We start from the raw sequence: 18,066 nt of genomic DNA, 5'->3' as shown, positions 1-18,066 counted from the left end.
GGGGACAAAGATGTATAGATTAGTTCTCCAGCTTTGTTGTCTCCCCGCCTCTACCCCCGACCAACAGGTTAAACTTTGGACCCATACCGGAGAAGGATGCGTAAGGAATGTCAATGTTTGTGTTCAGATTACATTTGAAGGTTGATTTGTTTCCATCTCACGCTTGTATGTGCTTGCTTATCTCACGCTAATGACGACCTGCAGAGTGTTTGGCCAAACATCCGCGGGAGGCTGATGAGGCAGCGGAGGACAGACTGGGAGGAAATGGAGCCGCTCAAGCTCAAGGTAGGAACCCCAATGCATTCATTTTTTTCCTGAAAATGTGTGTGGAATCACCTTTTTCAGCTGCTACTGTTTGTACTGTACGCGCCACCCCACCAAATGAACGGATATAACACGAAAACTTCACATGACAACCACTCATTAGACCTAATTTATGACTTTGGTAAGAATGGCGGCCTTTCTCCTGGATTTTCTGCTCCTATTCTGGTTATATGATCATCAACTCTTCACATCCATGCCGTGTATTCTTGTTAAGTGACGACAACAAGCCAGGGCCTCCCTCTTTGCTCTTCGCTTGATGAATGGATGTTTTCGGCAGCGCAGGAAGTCTATAAAAGGACTCTGTAGGCGACGCCCCAAACCCTAATGAGCAGATGTTGAAATAGTCCTCGCCGCAATGGGATAGGGAGAACAGGGTGGGGGGGTTGTTATTGGGAAGACCAATCATGGGACCTTTGGTATCATGTTCCATATTGTAGTGGAAGCGTGTGGATGTTGATGCTGGAATTTAGACCACACTTAAAAGTGCTTTTAGTAACACGCCCTTTTGTGTGTCTGTCGCTTTAATGCTAATGAGCTGTGAGGCTGTCTTCAACCAAGGTAATAATTTCCATATGTCATAGCTATGACCCACAAAACGCTTTTGTGCTTTAGGTCATTTAAACCCACAATAAAAGATCAAGTCTGGTGCTTGTCTCACCAAAGAATTAGTGACACCTAGTGACCAAAGTAGAATACTACATTCATAATTTGAATGGTGGTATTAATAGTTCACTGAGCCATTATTATTATTATTATGATATTATTATTATTATCCCAGCTGTCTTCAGGCGAGAGCGGGGTGGCCAGCCAATCACAGGGCACACATAGACAAACAACCATTCACACTCACATTCATACCTATGGACAATTTGGAGTCGCCAATTAACCTAGCATGTTTTTGGAATGTGGGAGGAAACCCGCACAAGTACAACATACAGCAAACTCCACACAGAGATGCCCAAGCGGCCACCAACCATTGTGGCATAACAGGGGACGTTGAATGTGGGCTCCATCATTATCAGCAGATTAATTGTGTGTGTTGTGGTCCAGTGAACATCTCATCTCTCATCTGATGATTGTCCCCGGCAGTCCGCATGAGATTAGTCACACGTCACACTCCACAGATTAGGCTGTAGTTTTGGTCGAAACCCCCCAACCCCCCCGACCCCACTCATCTCCACATACACTTTGAGAGGGAGGAGTGCCGGACGGCGGGAGGGGCAAAGAGCTTGGAGAGCTTGGGTGAAAGTTGCAGGAGCTGCAGAGGGACACGAGCTGAGAAGAAGGTAAGTAAGAACACTTGTCTTTTTTTGGAATAGGCATTCATATTGATGTCATGTCTTTTTTTCAGGTTGCTAGGCAGATTTATACTTTGGAGTGTGTGTGTATAAGTCATGGAAGCGGAGCATTTAAGTGGCGGAGGGGTCAAACCCGAGCGGGGCAACGGCCGTCGCTACAGGATAGCGTTTATCGTGTGTGCCTTGCTCTGTGGGGTTCTTCTACTCGCACTTCTACTGGGTGAGTCCACACACACACACACTTGCACTCATGCTGCATTATAATTTGCAAGGAATTTAGCATACACAGAAGACTACTTGCTTAAAAGCCCGGGGCAGCGTACGTCTTGGGGGAAGAGCAAAGGTCCCTGGCAGTGAGCAAGAGCTTGTGTCAAACTATTTCTGGTTCATATAAGGTTTCAAACGCCCACGTGCTCGTGCACTGCAGCCTTTCCCACCATGATTCACGCACTGGGAGGCCAACTGGGAGGGAGAAAAAGGCATCAAAAAGACACGAATGGTCCATCTATCCATGTTCTGTAACTTCCAAAACAATGTACCGTGGAATCTCTTTTTTTGTACTCCACCCTCCACGCCACACTTTGGACACCCTTGTACTTGTTATGGTGATACGCCATCTATTTGTGTACATTTTGGTCTCGAGGAGGAGCCAAAATGGGAGCTGAAGTTTGGACATCCGTTCTAATTCCCGTTGAGGGTCATTGTGCTTCCCCTTCAGCAACATCCTGATGTCCATGTTCCGCTGGTGAGGATGCTCCGCGATGGTTTGTGATGCGGCGCATTCTTGCGGTGGCGTTGAAGTGTAATTACGTGACGGGCCTCATTCGCCCCAGCACGCCCACTCTAATGGAAGCCCTCGCGTTTTCCGCCATGCGTGTGACCGCGCACAAGAATGCCAAGTCCCCCCCGCAAATTCTTGTTTTCAAACCAGCGAGGCTTGAAGCGTCTTCCTGCAACGACACGGTTGGTCGCAGAGGTCAGGGAACGCCGCACATCTCATCCGTTCTCAAACGGGATTGGCTTTTCCAAATCCGTGGGCTGTTTCACCTCACGGAACTCTTCTGCTGTCCAAGGAGCCACCTTGCATTTCTTTATCAGGAAGTGCATTTCTTTGAATCAGGGAACCGGAAGATGACTTAATTGTCAAGCTCATTTATTTATTTATTTTCCAACATTCACACAGGAAGTGAAGAACTTCAAATGTGAAATCTTTATTCGGAAATTAAAAATCAGATGAACCCTAAGACAAAAAACAATAGAAAGGCGGCCCTCATTTCCTGAGGCTCAGAGCTAAATCTTTGCATTTAAGTGCCACCAGCCTAATGATACAAAATTGTGATTCTTATAGCTTAATAAGAACATGCATAAGCAGTTTATAGTGACAGGCGGTCCTGCCAGGCTACCCCCCCCCCCCCCCCCCCCCCAGCCTGGGGTACCTCACTGCGTTCACTTTACAGCACTGATTTTGTACAATATACACAATTTCAATATTTACAATTCACTTTCATTTTTCAAAAATGAAGGAAAATTGGTCAGCAACCCGTTTAGGCCAAACTAAAAATGATGTGTGATGATTGTGGTTGATGAGCCCACACTTTCAACCATGAGGGGGCAGCACATGACCAGGAAGTGTGCTCATTTGCGGTCATGTCCAAAATAAATCATCTTTCTATCTTGTCAGTTTCCCAAAGAAGCAAGCAGCAGTTCTGTCTGACTCCAGAATGCATCGAAGCAGGTGAGAGCAACTTTTCCTCCCATTTTCATGTCCTCAGTGCATACAGGATCCTTTTCATGGTCTCTTCCAACATAGCCGGATCTATTCTGAGTAAAATGGATCCATCCATTGATCCCTGTGAGGACTTCTACACCTATTCCTGCGGCGGATGGCTGAAGGACAATCCCATTCCCGAGGAGTCGTCCTCGTACGGCATCTACCCCTGGCTCCGGCAGCACGTTGACATGCGACTCAAAGGTTTGATATCCATCTTCATTGTCACTTGCTGAGGCAGCAAGAGTCCCATCACGGCTGATGTTTTTGGCGGCTTCAGAGTTACTTGAAGCTCCGACTGACGCAAACGAGCTGGAGGCCGTGACCAAGGCCAAGATCCTCTACCGGTCCTGTATGAATGAGAGTGAGTACAACACACAGGCCCTATTATTAATAATATGAGATCAATAATTGATAACCACAGTGATACATACTGTGTATATGTATTTAAAAAAAGATCCCCCTTCATTTACTGTATATATTTTGGTCTTTTGTGTCTCCTCCTCTAGCGTTGCTGGAAGAGATGGACGCCAAGCCCATGCTGAAGACGCTCATGCAGCCTGAGTTTCGCTGGCCCGTGGTGGGCGACGGCCTCGGGGGTGACTTCCGGTGGTCCGAGGAGGAGTGGAGCCTGTTGAGGACGCTGGCTGAGATGAGGAACCAGCACAGCAAGAGCGTCCTGATCCGCCTCTACGTCTCGCCCGATGACAAGAACTCCTCCAGATACGTCATCAAGGTGAGGCGTTGGCGAGTGAGGCGAGTTTTAGCACGAGACGATATTAGAGAGGGGGGGTGTTTATTAGAGAGAGGGGTCTCTTCACGCTCCCTAAGATGCTTCACACCAACTATATGCACTCATGCGCATCATGTCTGACGATGATGGACTGGGTGGGTTTTTTTCGGGCTTTTTTCACGCTCCACTGAACAGGAAGTTGCACTTTTCTTCTAACATATGTTGTCTTCACGCAGCTGGATCAGGCCTCCTTGTCTCTGGCCTCGAGGGAGGACTACACCACCAACACCTCTGCTGCCCAGGCGGTAATATTCTGCTATTGTCTCTTACGTCTTACTTCTACAAACATTCTCTCTCTCTGTGTGTGTAGTATCGTGCAGCCTTGTTGAGTCTCATGGTGGACACGGCCGTCATGTTGGGCGCTCCCAAGACGACGGCAACGAGGGTCCAGATGGAAAAAGCGGTGGACTTTGAGACCCAGCTGGCTCACGTAAAGAGAGGCGTTTGCCAATACTTGTAAATAAAAGGTGGACACGCACGATGGACATGATTGCTTTTCCGTTGCTCCTGCAGATCCTGATTCCCTATGAGAACCGGACCAGTGAGAACATGTACAACAGGTACACGCTGTCCCGGCTGCAGCGCCACATGCCACAGGTAACTTCAATTGTCCTGACCTGGGTCTGTATGAGTGACAGGTGACACTTATGAAGTCAGAAGGTTGACCGTGGTATCATGTCAACAAACAAGCTAGTCTTAATATTAATATAAAAACTAAACACATGCCTGATTGGCTGTATTGGCGTTATAATGGGGGAAACTTAATGCAACTAACATACACCTGCAGCCATGATGAGTTCATTTCTGCATGTCCTTCAAATGCAGTTTGATTGGTTGGGCTTCGTCAAATCTGTGGTGGAGTCCAACAGCGACACGGATCGCTCCATCTCCTCCTCGGAGCCTGTCATTGTTCGAGTGCCGCAGTACTTCAGGGACCTTGTCAAGCTCATTAACGCCACAGATCCAAGGCACGTACACACACACACAAACGTCCACAGAGCCTGGAGGTCTCCTGTCTCTCATTATCACCAATTACGGTGACTAATGAGATTACATGTAGCCACGTAATATTGTCTCTCTTCCTGCAGGACCATCGCTAACTACGTACAATGGAGAACAGTTTTTTCCAGGATCACCACCCTCAGCCGCCGTTTCCTCTACAGATACCTGGACTTTGCTCGGGTCAGCACACGTGCACACACCTCCCAATATTACTTGATTAAGTAAAAGAGTACAATTTGGTTCGATATGCCACCCAGTGGCAAACTCAGCTCACACTTTCGTGACCCCCCCCCCCAAGGTAACCACGGGAACGACATCTCTGACCCCACGCTGGGACAAGTGCGTCAACTATGTGGAGAACTCGCTCGTCTACGCCACGGGCCGCCTCTTTGTCGACACCCACTTCCAAGAGGACAAGAAACTTATGGTAATTGTGAGATCTTTCAGACAATTACTTCGCTAAAGATTGAAAGTACAGAAAAGAGTGTCCGACTGATTTCTTCTCAGGATCAACAAACTTGAACGTTTCAAGTGCCAAGATTATTTTGTCAATAGTGAATAGTGGTGGCAGCGTCCTGGTTTGGGGGCTGCATGAGTGCTGCTGACACTGGGGAGCTTTTGAAATGATAAAATGATAACCGAATCTCCTCAGATGGACGAGCTGATTGGCGGCGTCCGCTGGGCGTTCATCGACATGCTGCAGAAGGAGAACGAGTGGATGGACGACTCGACCAAGGCCAGAGCCGTAGAAAAGGTGACGACATCTCACTCTGTCTCTGGTCTATTAAAAGTCTAACGTCAGCGCTGTCGTCCCTCAGGCTCACGCCGTCCTGGCTAAAGTCGGCTACCCCGAGTTCATCCTGAATGACACCTACCTCAATGATGACTTAAACCAGGTGGGTACAGCGACGCGCCTGTCTTCCTTCACCCGTGTTGACATCACGTGCTCCTCTCAGCTAGAGTTCCTCGAGACGGACTACTACGGCAACGTGATGCAGACGCTGAAGTTCATTGCTCAGTCCGACGTGGCCTGGCTTCGTAGGAGGGTCCCGCGTACTGAGTGAGCTGAGCGCCTCTGTGTGGCCTTCTCCTCCACTTCCTGTTGCAACAGGACATTTGTGTTTTCTGCATTGCAGGTGGTTCACAAACCCGACAACGGTCAACGCCTTCTACAGCTCATCCACCAACCAGATTAGTAAGACTGATGTTCCTGGTAGTTGCCTTTCAAAAAGGGTGGGGATTATTGCTTACAAATAACCTAAAACCTGTTTTCATAACCATGAAGGAGGAGACTTAGAAATGCTTCATCAATAAACATACTTTTTCTTCAGGATATTGAAAAAGCACCAACAGGAAATGGACTGCTGTATGTTTGTGTGTGAGTTTAAATATGTGACTTTCCCTTTCAGGATTCCCAGCCGGTGAGCTCCAGAAACCTTTCTTTTGGGGCAAAGCGTACCCAAGGTGCTGCTGCGTTATATTCTTTTAGCATTATTGAAATTATTATATTGAAACATGATTTATTTGTTACGTTGCGTTGCAAAGTTGCATAACTTTTGAACTATGCATCATTCTTGTCACTCTGACGTTACTATTATTACTCATTCTTCATTCACATGTGGCTCCATGACCTCAGACCTGAACTCTTGCCTTGCAGGTCTTTGAGTTACGGCGCCATCGGTGTGATCGTCGGACACGAGCTGACGCACGGTTTCGACAACAACGGTAAACGCAACAGTCAGAGATGAGTAAAATACTTGCATCAACGTTAACCTTGTTGTTGTTTTTTTTTTTTTGCACAACAGGCCGCAAATACGACAAAGATGGCAATTTGGACCAGTGGTGGAGCAACTCGTCCGTGACGGCCTTCACCGACAAGACTCAGTGTATGGTGGAGCAGTACAACGACTACCATTGGGAGGAGGCGGGATTGAACGTAAAGCACTTTCAGTATCATATCGGCCACGTTGGTTGTGGGTGTCACATCAGGACTTCCTGTCTTGGTGGTGATGATGTTTGCAGGTGCGAGGCAAGAGGACGCTAGCAGAGAACATCGCAGATAACGGAGGAATAAGACAAGCCTTCAGGGTATGATCAGCGTATGCCTGCATGGCATCACAAGTTCATACAAAGTGTGTGTGTGTTTTTTTTTATGTGTCAGGCGTACAGGCGCTGGGTGGACGAGAGCCGAGGAGGCACAGAGGAGCCTCTGCTGCCCGGAGTCGGACTGAACAACAACCAGCTGTTCTTCTTGAGCTACGCACATGTAAGAACACGCCAAGTGAGCACGCTGTGTTGTGTGAAATTGGGCCTGAAAGCTCTTGTGCGACACGCTTGTAGGTCAGATGTAACGCGTATCGCCCGGAGGCGGCCAGGGACCAGATACAGAGTGGAGCACACAGTCCACCGAAGTACCGGTAAGCACACTTACCTTATCATATTACCTTATCACTTATCATACACAGTACTGCATTCATGTTGATGTGCTCCTGAATGTAGAATCCAATAGAGACTGGAAGTTTGGTTCATTGTTGTGTACATTTTGACTATGAAGACGTTTATCCTCAGCATCCCTGCCCTCTTTCCCCCCCCGCAGGGTTGTCGGAGCCATGAGCAACTTCCCTGAGTTCGGCAAGGCCTTCAGCTGCCCCGAGCTGTCAGGAATGAACAGAGGTGCACAGTCCTGCCGAGTGTGGTGACCCTCGACCCCAGGCCCGACGGGGCTGTCGGAGCCGCCGGCTGACCAAGAGGCGGAGCGTGCCGGCGCCCCGAGTGGAAGCGGAAGGAGCAGACGCGGTTTATCCGCTGACGTGTTTGGGTTTGTACGAGCAGAACGTTTTACTGAGAGTGAACTGATTGGTGGGAGCCTTCCATCACATGAACATGATGTCTAACATGATGTCTAACTCAAGCTTTGGATGATGGAACGTCGATTGGAATAAACTTTTTTTATACCTCAGTGGCGCTACTATATAATAACTATTACTTTCTCATCCTGGATATACATATATTTTAAGCAATTTACCATTTTATACAGTATATTGGCCAAGTTTTGTGGAACCATATTTGGTACCATTGACTCAAGAAGCCAAAATAGACACCCCCTGCTTTATAATAATGCAACAAAACCTTGTGGTTCCTCTCAGTAAAGAAATGCTGTCATAATAATATAAATGTTCCAATGAAATTCAAAGTATGGTATAATATATCATTTCGAATAGAAGTACAATGTTCCTGAGTACAAATATTCGGGGAGGGGGCTAAAATGTTGATGTGCCTTTTAATTTTAATCAAATCATACAAATACTGTATATTGATTACATTTGAATCAATACAAATACATTTTCAAATAATACAGATGTTTTAACGTCATTTCAATCATACTAATACAAATATTTCATTTTAAATAAAATCATTTAATTTATTAAATTTATAATAATGAACTAAATGAATGTACAAATTCTATCTACATAAATAATAACATAAATGTCATGTTATAAAGAGAGATTGGAGGCAAAGAAAAATCCCCAAACTGCAGCACACGTCCAGCTGTTGCTATGGTAACCATCAGCAGTCCCAGTGCTGAAATTTTGTGTAAGTGTAAGTGAACTTCAAGCACGTATCAGAGACATTTTATGAACGATTTTATTCTATTAAAGTGTGAATGAAAGCCTGGGAGGACTGAGCCGATTGGCTCGTGTGGTTATTGATTTGTGACCCACTCGCACACCCCGCTTGGAAGTTGCCATGGCAACCCATTGTGTTTTCTCTCCTATATCAGGGTGATCTTGGATGTGATTGTTTGTGTCTTTGTGTGACGGGGGTGGGGGCAGGGGGGCCATGAGTGACATACATCTGTGGCAACCCCGGCGGGACTGGCATCGATACACACTGATTAGAAAAGCAGTCCCCGTCTCTCAGAGGAAGTGTGTCAGTGAGATGGACAGTAATGACGTGAGATCTGCTGTTACGACACGTGTAAGCAACACACACGCATACACTTGTAAACGTCTTTTTTTTTCCTCTCCTATATTTAGTTAGCAAGCGCGCACACAGCAGCAGATCCGATCCTTTCTTTGTCTTATATTTGCATTGCTGCTTGTTGCTAGGCAGGATTCATGGGGCGCAACCCATAAAAAAGGGCACGCACTTGACTCCTTACTTGATGAGAAATCTGAATATTATCAATAAAGGTAATGTGACAAGCTTTTTTAGCCACAGCACCATCTGCTGGATACACAACAGAAAAAAGGACAGGGAGAGTCGGCAGTGAGAAATGAATTAGTGCTAAAGTATTACTTCCAAGACAAAAAACATGACTTACTTGATAACAAATCTGAATATTGGCAATATAACTAATCATGACTCTTTTTCCCACAGCGCCCACTGGTGGTTAGAGTAGTGTACTCCTCTATAGGAGACATTTTCATGTCTCTTTGTGTTTGTCTCTGCTGTTTCTGGCCCTTTACTGTAATCTAATCTTGACTTTATCCTCTCAGTGACCTCCTCCTTACCGCTCTGCATCCTTCCGGCCCAACGACTTTATGTCCAGATGTCGTTTAGAAATGATAAATATGCTGAAAAATTGCAAAGAAGGAGCCGGAATATGAAGGTTTACATGTATTATGAGGACAGCAGTTCCAGTGGCTAATTTAAATGATGATATTTAATAATAATAATAAGTAGTACGCATCCCATGTGGCAGGCATGTTTAGAGGATAGTTCCTTTCAGCAGGAGCCAGCCTGGAGATGGATGACTCTATAAATAATCCAAGAACGAAATGATGGGACTCTTTATTAATGAATGGTCTTCACCAAAAATGTATGGATCTAGAGGCTTTCAGTCCATATGGCTTTTTTTTATAAATAATACAGGAAATGTGTCACACACTTCCCCCTCGTCTTATGTGAAGAGAAAATAGCTTTATTCTGTTTCCTATAAATCTTTGAGCCTCACTAATTATGACTTTTGTTATCAGGGAGAGCCCCCAAGGCCCTCCCGTCTTTTCATTTCCTCTCCTGCGCTTCCTTCCCTTCCTCCCTGTAGAGACACTTACTCATTCACCCTCCTCACCGGGCTCCTAATGACGATTAACTGCTTAATTAATTGGGGCTTAATTGAATAATGGATTAGAACATGCATAAACACAGGAATGTTGTGTTTATCCGCCAGTTGGTCTCCATTGTTTGTGTGGGAGTGTGTGGGTACAGTATTTGAGGACTTCCCAGGCATCCCCACAATATTTACATGCATTTTTAGATGCATTTAAACTGGCAAATTCTGCTCGTACAAAGAAATAATGTTCAATCTTGTTAGTAATTTAAGAATGTTCATTGGTTTGCATTGGTGTCCAGATCCGTACATTATTTTGCCACACAAATTAGTGTTAAAACAGTTTTATAACTCAACTGGGGTGTGTTCTATGTTATGTTTTTGTTTCATTCGTTGATATTGGACTAGTTCCGGAAAGGGCTTTTATTTTGACATCGCCTGCTTTTACCGTAATGCCTTCCCGATGCGCACACGGACTACTAAACACCAGCACCGCACTAGGCAGTGACAGCGGCAGTGGAGCTCGGCTGGGACGAGAGCGTCTGTTTGTGGGCTCTGACGCCGGGCAGTCCGGAGCAGCAGGTAGGAGGAAATGTTTTAAAAATGTCCCCCTTTGAGCTAACACGTGTTTTTGTCTTTTAGAAGAGCACAAGAAAAGGGGGCGCCTCACCCCAGTGTAGGATCCTCCCCGGCTCCGGGAGCCAACCCCTCCTTCCCTCTCCTTCTCATGGAGGGAACCGTTGCTGGTACCGATGCGCCCGGCAGTCCCTGACGCTCGGCGGCGCCTCGGTCGGTGGGAGAGGCTCGAGCCGCGGCCGCGCTCCACTATGCTCCGCCAGGTGTTGCACGCCGGCCTGAGCGGCGGCTTCCGCGCGCTCGGTCGCTTCGTGGCCAGTCACCCGGTGTTCTTTGCCTCGACGCCGGTGCTCCTCTCCATCCTGCTGGGGGCCAGCTTCAGCCGCTACCGCGTGGAGGAGGACGTGGAGAGCCTGCTGGCGCCCAAGCACAGCCTGGCCAAGATCGAGGGCAACCTGGTGGACAGCCTCTTCCCCATCAACCACTCCAAGCACGCCCTCTACTCAGACCTGCAGACGCCCGGGCGCTACGGGCGCGTCATCATCACTGCCCGGCGAGGGAGCGTCCTGGAACCGCCTCACATGGACGCTATACTCGAGGTATACACACAACTTTCCTTCATTCTTATCACTTTTTTTTGTCTCCAATTAAAAACTGAGTCTATTTTACACTCAAAATATTGAAATCCAAATCAAAAATGATAAAAAGATATTAATTCGTGGTGAATGATAAATATGAGAATAAAAGCTATCCTTATGAAGGCAGATTTTGTGTTTGGACTTCATGTTGCAACCAGTGAGTGCAGCATAACTTTTATTTGAAGCAATAAAAAAAGCTGTCTGCACTTAATTTGAATTACAACACTCCACCACAAACTATAAAATGGCTTTTATGACACACAGAAACAAGTTTATTTAGCATTTTGCTGACATCTGCATTTGCATAATTTAGTGTTGACAAGGAATCCCCCCCCCCCCCCCCCCATCACAAATCAGAAGTCATTCTCACACACAAATGGAATAGAATCCAAATTTATTGCTTAGCGGCGGCGTTATTTCATCGTAAATGGGCACGCATGTTACAAGCTTCTGTGCTATTAAATCACAAATGATGGGCCGCGGCGAGTTAAAAATAGTTAGGGAAAAAAAAAACGATGTTAAATTATGTGTGGCAGGAAAAAGTGAGGAAGTAGCATCCGTGGATGCGAGAGCCTGGCATCAGGCTTGTTGCTCGGTAACCAGCAGTGTGGATGTTGGCACTGTTGTGCTCTTGCCATGGCAACATGGGATATTTCTCAGACTTCCATTGTTAGCCTGTCACTTGAGCACCAACACCCCCCCTGCCCCATCTGGTGAAGTCTTATTTATAGAGGCTAAATCATACGTCTCCTTCAGGGATAATATCACTAGATTCATTCATTCATTTTCTACCGCTTTTCTTCATAAGGGTCGCGGGCGGTGCTGGAGCCTTTGCTTAGCTGTCTTTGGGCGAGAGGCGGGGTAGCCAATCACAGGGCACATATAGACAAACAACCATTCACACTCACATTCATACCTATGGACAATTTGGAGTCGCTAATTAACCTAGCATGTTTTTGGAATGTGGGAGGAAACCCACGCGTGCACGGGTGAACATGCAAACTCCACACAGAGAGGAGGGAATTGAACCCTGGTCTCCTAGCTGTGAGGTCTGCGTGCCAATATCACTATATTGAAAAATGTAATTTTAATATCTGGAGCTGTGTCGACTAAAATGAATGTTATTGACGTGGCATTTGCAGCACCAGTCAAAAATAAGGAGACACTTGCTCATTCAATAGCATGCTCAAGCGTCCGCAAACTTTTGACTGGTACTGTATGTAGTTGTAAATACAGTTATATTCACTCGTAACAACATTTGGTACACCTGGGCAAAAAAATATTAAAAAATATTTTAAGATGTGTAGTGAAGCCTACAACTTGGTCTTCCTTGAAGCGGCGGTGACATCAAAAGCCTGTTTTTGAGCACTTCTTCTTCTCTGGTTGTCCCATCGCAGCTCCACAGGCTGATCTACCACATGCAGGTGTCGGTGCCCCCATCGGGTTTCAACTACTCCTTCTCCCACCTGTGTCTCCCTGACGACAAGAACGTGTGCATCATCGATGACATCATCCGTGCTATGGAGGAGATCCAGTCGGCCCGCACGGCAAACCGCACCACCCCGGCCCTCCGCTACCCAATCACGCAGCTGGCGGACGGGCGCCAGGCTTACGTGGGCCACCAGCTGGGCGGCGTGCAGGGCTGGGGGCCCAACGGGGCGGTGCGCGTGCAAGGAGTCAGAGGTGAGGGCGTGCGCTCGGCCAAGGCCCTCCAGCTGACCTATTACCTCCAAGCGCGCGGCGGCCTCATGGAGGGCGTGGCCGGCCAATGGGAGCAGGCCTTCCTCGGCGAGATGCAGCAGTTTGCGTCGCTCCACCCCCAGCTGGACCTCTACCCCACCACATCCTCGTCCCTGAGGACAGACTTCCAGATCTCCTCGGTTCTGGCACGGCGGCCCCTCTTGGCCAGTTTGGGGATGTGTGGCGTTCTGGCCGTGCTCTGCTGCTCCATGAGGGACTGCGTCAGGTCCAAGCCGTGGTTGGGACTGCTGGCGCTGCTCTCGGTCACTCTCTCGGGCTTGACGGCTGCTGGGATACTCAACCTGGGTGGCTCCACCTACAATTCCACGTACCTGGGCATCCCTTTTGTCATGCTGGGTAGGTCAAAGATCACGCCGTGCCACCATGCCTTCAATGATAAACTAGGAGAGCAGATAAATTGGTGCATTCAATAAATTAGTGAAATTGTCTAAAATGCCAACACACAACTAGAATGTTGCAGAAAAAAAAAAGACGCCATAAAAGAAAACGAAAGCGAATCCACACACGCCGCCAAGACGAATGCTTCTACTTCTATTGATTTTTCCATCACAGAACGCCGTGTTCGCTGTCTGCCGCATCTGATGCTTACCTCCAGGGTGTGAGGACCGGCTGGACGGCGTCATTTCAGAATGACTGACAGGTGGTCGACCTTGACTTCCTGAAGAGAGAGAGCGGCGCCGCTTTATGATTAGCACATTTTTCTGACTGACGGAACACAAGCAGCAGGGGGTCTTTAAGGTTACTCAGCCTGGATGTATGGTAATGTGGAGGCGGGACCACCAGCTTGAAATCACAGCCGAGAGGGAATAGAAGAAAATGTCGCCGTGAATGTGGGCAGACGTGTAAAGTCAGGGAAACAACTTCCTTTTCGACGGTCTCGGTGCCCGTGTGTGATCTTCACGGTTCCGCAGACTTCATCAGTCTCACCCAGGACCGACGTTGTCGGTCTGTTAGGTTTCAGTTGAGGTGTGAAGTGTATTGTCGTGTTGTTGAGGTCACCGGGAGACTTGCTGGCGCCATGGCAACCATTCAGACTGGCTTGAAAAACATCTGCTGCGTGTCCAAAGACGACCATTTCACTATTTGTTCATTAGTACGCTTACACGAGAGCTAACGTGAATATTTGGAGGACTTTGTAGCTCTTCAACCGCTGCAAATAAGTGAAAATGTGACATGTTTTTGACATGTTGTGGTTGACATACATCACTTCCTGGTTGGTCCGACCCAACCTGTGACTGTCAGTCACAAGTACTATACTTGCAAAGGCAGTACAAGTGTATCGGATCTCATCAGATGTGTGTTCATCCTCAGGTCACGGCCTCTTTGGGTCCTTTGAGATGCTGTCGTCATGGAGACGAACAAGCGAGGACCAACACGTGAAGGAGCGGGTGGCGAGCGTCTTCGAGGACGTCATGCTGCGCTTCTCCGGCTCCACCATGCTGCACCTCCTGACGCTGGGGCTGGCCGCCTCACCGCTCACCAACATGGAGGCCGTGCGCCTCTTCTGCCGCACGGCCGCCTTGGCGGTCACCGTGGGATACGTGTACATGCTGTCCTTCTACAGCTCCTGTCTGGTCTTCACCGGATACCTGGAGACGGGTTACAGACACGGATGCTTTTGCCGGAGGGTTCCAAAGCAGGACCGTCTGGACTCCAAGCCGGCCTGGTACAGGTGCCTGATGTACACCCGTTACCAGGATGAGGCGCAGACTACAGGCGCGCCGCACGGGGTCGGTCACTGCCACTCCGGGAACCTCACGCACACGCGCACGTACGTGCATCCTCGTGCGGCAAACATCCACGGTCACATGACGAACGGCACACATGCCTCAGACGCACGTCCTCAGGACTCGCACCTTCTGCTGGGCTGTGTGAGGCGTTGCTATGGAGACTGGATCACTAACACATATGTCAAGCCTTTTGTGGTGCTGCTCTATCTGGTCTACATCTCCTTTGGACTGATGGGCTTCCTGCAGGTGAGACATGATGGCATCTGACGTAGGGTTCAAGTGTCTGAAAGTATTGTCCTCTTTTTTTTTTTTTTTTGGTTACGTATTTTTAAATTTAACTTTTTTCAAAATTTGTTTATTCATGACTTAATTTATTTTTTTTAAATGTAAATTATTTATTAATTATTACTATTCAATATTTGTTATTATTGTTATTATTTTAAAAGAATTAATTTATTTAATTATTACATTATTCTTATAATAATTATTACATTATTCTTATAAAAGTTATTATAATAATATTTTATATATATTATATAATATATTATAATTCTCTAATAATAATAAAAAAATTTATATATTTTTTTATCTTTACAAATTATTTAAATAAATTTATCTTGAACCTATAAATATGATTAATTAGTAATTCTAATTATTTCTAATTATTTATAGATATTGTATAAATAAATGTTGTTGTTTTTGACAGGTGGCCCAGGGCTCGGACCCCAGTGCCCTGGTCGCCATGGATACGGCCACAGTGTCGTACACGCGCGCCCAGCAGCGATACTTCAGCTCCTACTCCCCCGTCATTGGCTTCTACATCTACGAGAGCGCCCCCTACTGGAACGACTCCGTGCAGCGGGACCTCCTGGAGTACGCCAAGGGCTTCCAGAGGATCAGCTGGCTGGAGGCCTACCTGACCTTCCTGTCCGAGCGCAACCAGTCCACTAGCCCGCCTCGGGAAAACTTCACCCGCACGCTCCGCCACGCCTTCCTCCGAGAGCCACGCTTCGCCCACTTTGCCGACGACATCATCTTCGCCGAGCGGGGTCAGGGGGAGGAGCCGGATGTTGCGGCGTCACGCATCTTCCTGGTCGCTAAGACGACGGAGAACAAGCGGGAGGAGATGTCGGTGCTGCTGGACACCCTCCGCCGACTGTCACTCACCTCCCGAGTTCGATTTCTCATCTTTAACCCTTCCTTTGTGTACCTGGACCGCTACGCCACGGCGGTCAGCTCACCGCTGCGTCACTCCTTGCTGGCGGTGCTCTTCCTGCTGGGGTTGTCCTCCCTCGCCGTGGTGGAGCCGCTGGTGTCGGTGTGGTTGGGCCTCACCCTGCTCTCCGTCCAGTTTGGCGTGCTGGGGTTCATGACCTTGTGGGGAGTGGAGTTGGACTGCATGTCCGTGCTGTGTCTGATCCTGGCCCTGGGGCACGCCGCAGACTGCAGCGGGCCCCTCCTCTGCAGCTTCGCGGCGGGGCAGGGCGACAGCAGGACCCGCTGGGTGAGGGTGGCGCTGGAGAGACACGGCGTGCCTTCCTTGCAGGCCTTCATCTGCTACGTCGCCGCCCTGGTCCCCGTGGGCTCCGTGCGCTCCAACCTGACTCGCACGCTCTTCCGCTGCTTGGCCCTGACGGCGGTCTGCTCGGCGCTGCACACGCTGGCCTTCTTGCCCACCCTCCTTACCTTTCTGCCGCCCTCAAAAAGCCGCGCCCACCGGCCCGCCGGGGGAGACGCCCCCAGGCAGGAAGTGGAATGCGTAGAGATGAATGACAGCACTCGAGTAGTGGACCAAATCACAACGGTCTGATGCCAGGAATCGGTTGCCATGGAGACCGCCATGCGGGACTCGATGCTGCAGACAGAAACCTGTGGAAAGATAAACGGAAGGTGTTTTTTATCAAGTGATGGATAAGCGAGGACCTGGGTGTAGCGTATCCATGGTAACGGCCTGTCCAATAACCAAAGATTGGAGGATTAGCTGCGCTCAGGAGATTGGATCTCATTGTTGTTGCTGCAGGCGCTAACTAGTTTGCTATGTAACTAGTTGCACGTGGGCAAAAGTATTGGGACACACCTCTTGCTCGGTCACAGAACTCGAAGGTGGGCACACCCGTTTTCTGTTCCAAGTGCACAAAGCATGCCTTTATCGACGAAGGCATGCCCCCAGTACCTGGTGTCCATGTTGTGTACATGAATGCAACATGAGGCAATCATCTGTATTTCTACCTGAACGCTGGGACCAATAAAGTCACAGTGTTAAAGCCAAGACCACCTTGACCCTGTCCTTTCCATCTTACCATATGGCAGCTCCATCTCTGGATCCTACTAAATACTATGCACTGTCGCTTCAGTCGCCATTTTCACTACAACTACACTGGAAGCTAAACAGCTAGTCAATAAGTTATGGTTGCTCACTCCTGGGAAACACTGCCCTCTAATGGTTTGTTACGGAATTGCAGATCTCCAAATCTCATGAAACGTATATGATATTATGTTTCATAAATTCCAGCCTCCAGGCTAGATTTTAGACGACACACTTCCAGTTCACTCTTGTGAGACTACAACACAGAAACTTTAGCATATTTTCCTTGTTTTTGTCCCATTGTGCTGTCTTGTATCACATTAATATGATGATAATCTGATCCCGTTCTCTTTCCACCCAGTGGCAATGAACAAATACGTGATGACACCTGAGCCTTCCCGACCTGCTCTGGTCTTCACTGCCTCCCTGTGTTGAGTCAGGGTACTGCAACGAAGGGGACATCTGATTCATTTTCCATCCTGACGTAAGGTACCATTCCTCATATCCACAGCCACACCTGTTTGTGTGTTTGTTGTTTTTGTTTTTTTAACGACAATCCATTTCACAGTACTGTAGAGCCAACATATTCCAAATTCTTGACCTGGGGACATTTTTGTAGGACTTCTACACACGCACGCACGCACACGGATCAAATAAATACTAATACCTTGTCCAGGAAGTGTCTGCTGGTGCATCCTGTACCACAGCAGCTGTTGCCCTGCAGTCACACTGACAAATTACATGGATGGCTGTGGTTGTGCTGGGGGGGCCGGACCATAGGGGGCGCCGTCTCTATGAGTTGGGGGCAAAATGCTTGC

General features: G+C 48.0%; 2 protein-coding genes across 2 annotated transcripts; both read left to right on the top strand.

The window, feature by feature from the left end:
• The first annotated feature begins 146 nt into the window (after window positions 1-146).
• LOC131109225 (phosphate-regulating neutral endopeptidase PHEX-like) lies at window positions 147-10,409 on the top strand. Its single transcript, XM_058060969.1, has 24 exons — window positions 147-285; window positions 1,375-1,610; window positions 1,676-1,842; window positions 3,304-3,357; window positions 3,433-3,594; window positions 3,671-3,754; window positions 3,900-4,126; window positions 4,360-4,428; window positions 4,494-4,613; window positions 4,697-4,780; window positions 5,009-5,151; window positions 5,272-5,365; window positions 5,484-5,612; window positions 5,838-5,939; window positions 6,004-6,081; window positions 6,142-6,245; window positions 6,322-6,380; window positions 6,595-6,649; window positions 6,843-6,910; window positions 6,991-7,121; window positions 7,208-7,273; window positions 7,347-7,451; window positions 7,526-7,602; window positions 7,782-10,409. Exons 3-24 carry the CDS (start codon window positions 1,719-1,721, stop codon window positions 7,882-7,884), a joined length of 2,238 nt encoding a protein of 745 aa, XP_057916952.1. The 5' UTR covers window positions 147-285; window positions 1,375-1,610; window positions 1,676-1,718; the 3' UTR covers window positions 7,885-10,409.
• Window positions 10,410-10,520: 111 nt separating this feature from the next.
• LOC131108854 (patched domain-containing protein 1-like) lies at window positions 10,521-17,164 on the top strand. Its single transcript, XM_058060250.1, has 5 exons — window positions 10,521-10,820; window positions 10,881-11,413; window positions 12,850-13,549; window positions 14,525-15,189; window positions 15,650-17,164. The coding sequence occupies exons 2-5, from the start codon at window positions 10,991-10,993 to the stop codon at window positions 16,751-16,753; spliced, it is 2,892 nt and encodes a 963-aa protein (XP_057916233.1). The 5' UTR covers window positions 10,521-10,820; window positions 10,881-10,990; the 3' UTR covers window positions 16,754-17,164.
• The last annotated feature ends 902 nt before the right edge of the window (window positions 17,165-18,066 follow it).

Source organism: Doryrhamphus excisus, chromosome 21 (assembly GCF_030265055.1).
Source record: "Doryrhamphus excisus isolate RoL2022-K1 chromosome 21, RoL_Dexc_1.0, whole genome shotgun sequence".
Lineage (NCBI taxonomy): Eukaryota > Metazoa > Chordata > Actinopteri > Syngnathiformes > Syngnathidae > Doryrhamphus > Doryrhamphus excisus.
The sequence above is the reverse complement of the archived record's forward strand: the minus strand, read 5'-3'. Positions and strand labels throughout refer to the sequence as shown.

Excerpts from the sequence above, each read along its gene's own strand:
- LOC131109225 (XM_058060969.1), top strand. The coding sequence starts at position 1,719 with ATGGAAGCGGAGCATTTAAGTGGCGGAGGGGTCAAACCCGAGCGGGGC. Across the intron at positions 4,781-5,008 it reads TGCAGCGCCACATGCCACAG|TTTGATTGGTTGGGCTTCGT; the intron begins GTAACTTCAATT and ends CTTCAAATGCAG. Across the intron at positions 7,122-7,207 it reads GGGAGGAGGCGGGATTGAAC|GTGCGAGGCAAGAGGACGCT; the intron begins GTAAAGCACTTT and ends TGATGTTTGCAG.
- LOC131108854 (XM_058060250.1), top strand. The coding sequence starts at position 10,991 with ATGCGCCCGGCAGTCCCTGACGCTCGGCGGCGCCTCGGTCGGTGGGAG. Across the intron at positions 11,414-12,849 it reads ACATGGACGCTATACTCGAG|CTCCACAGGCTGATCTACCA; the intron begins GTATACACACAA and ends GTCCCATCGCAG. Across the intron at positions 13,550-14,524 it reads CATCCCTTTTGTCATGCTGG|GTCACGGCCTCTTTGGGTCC; the intron begins GTAGGTCAAAGA and ends GTTCATCCTCAG.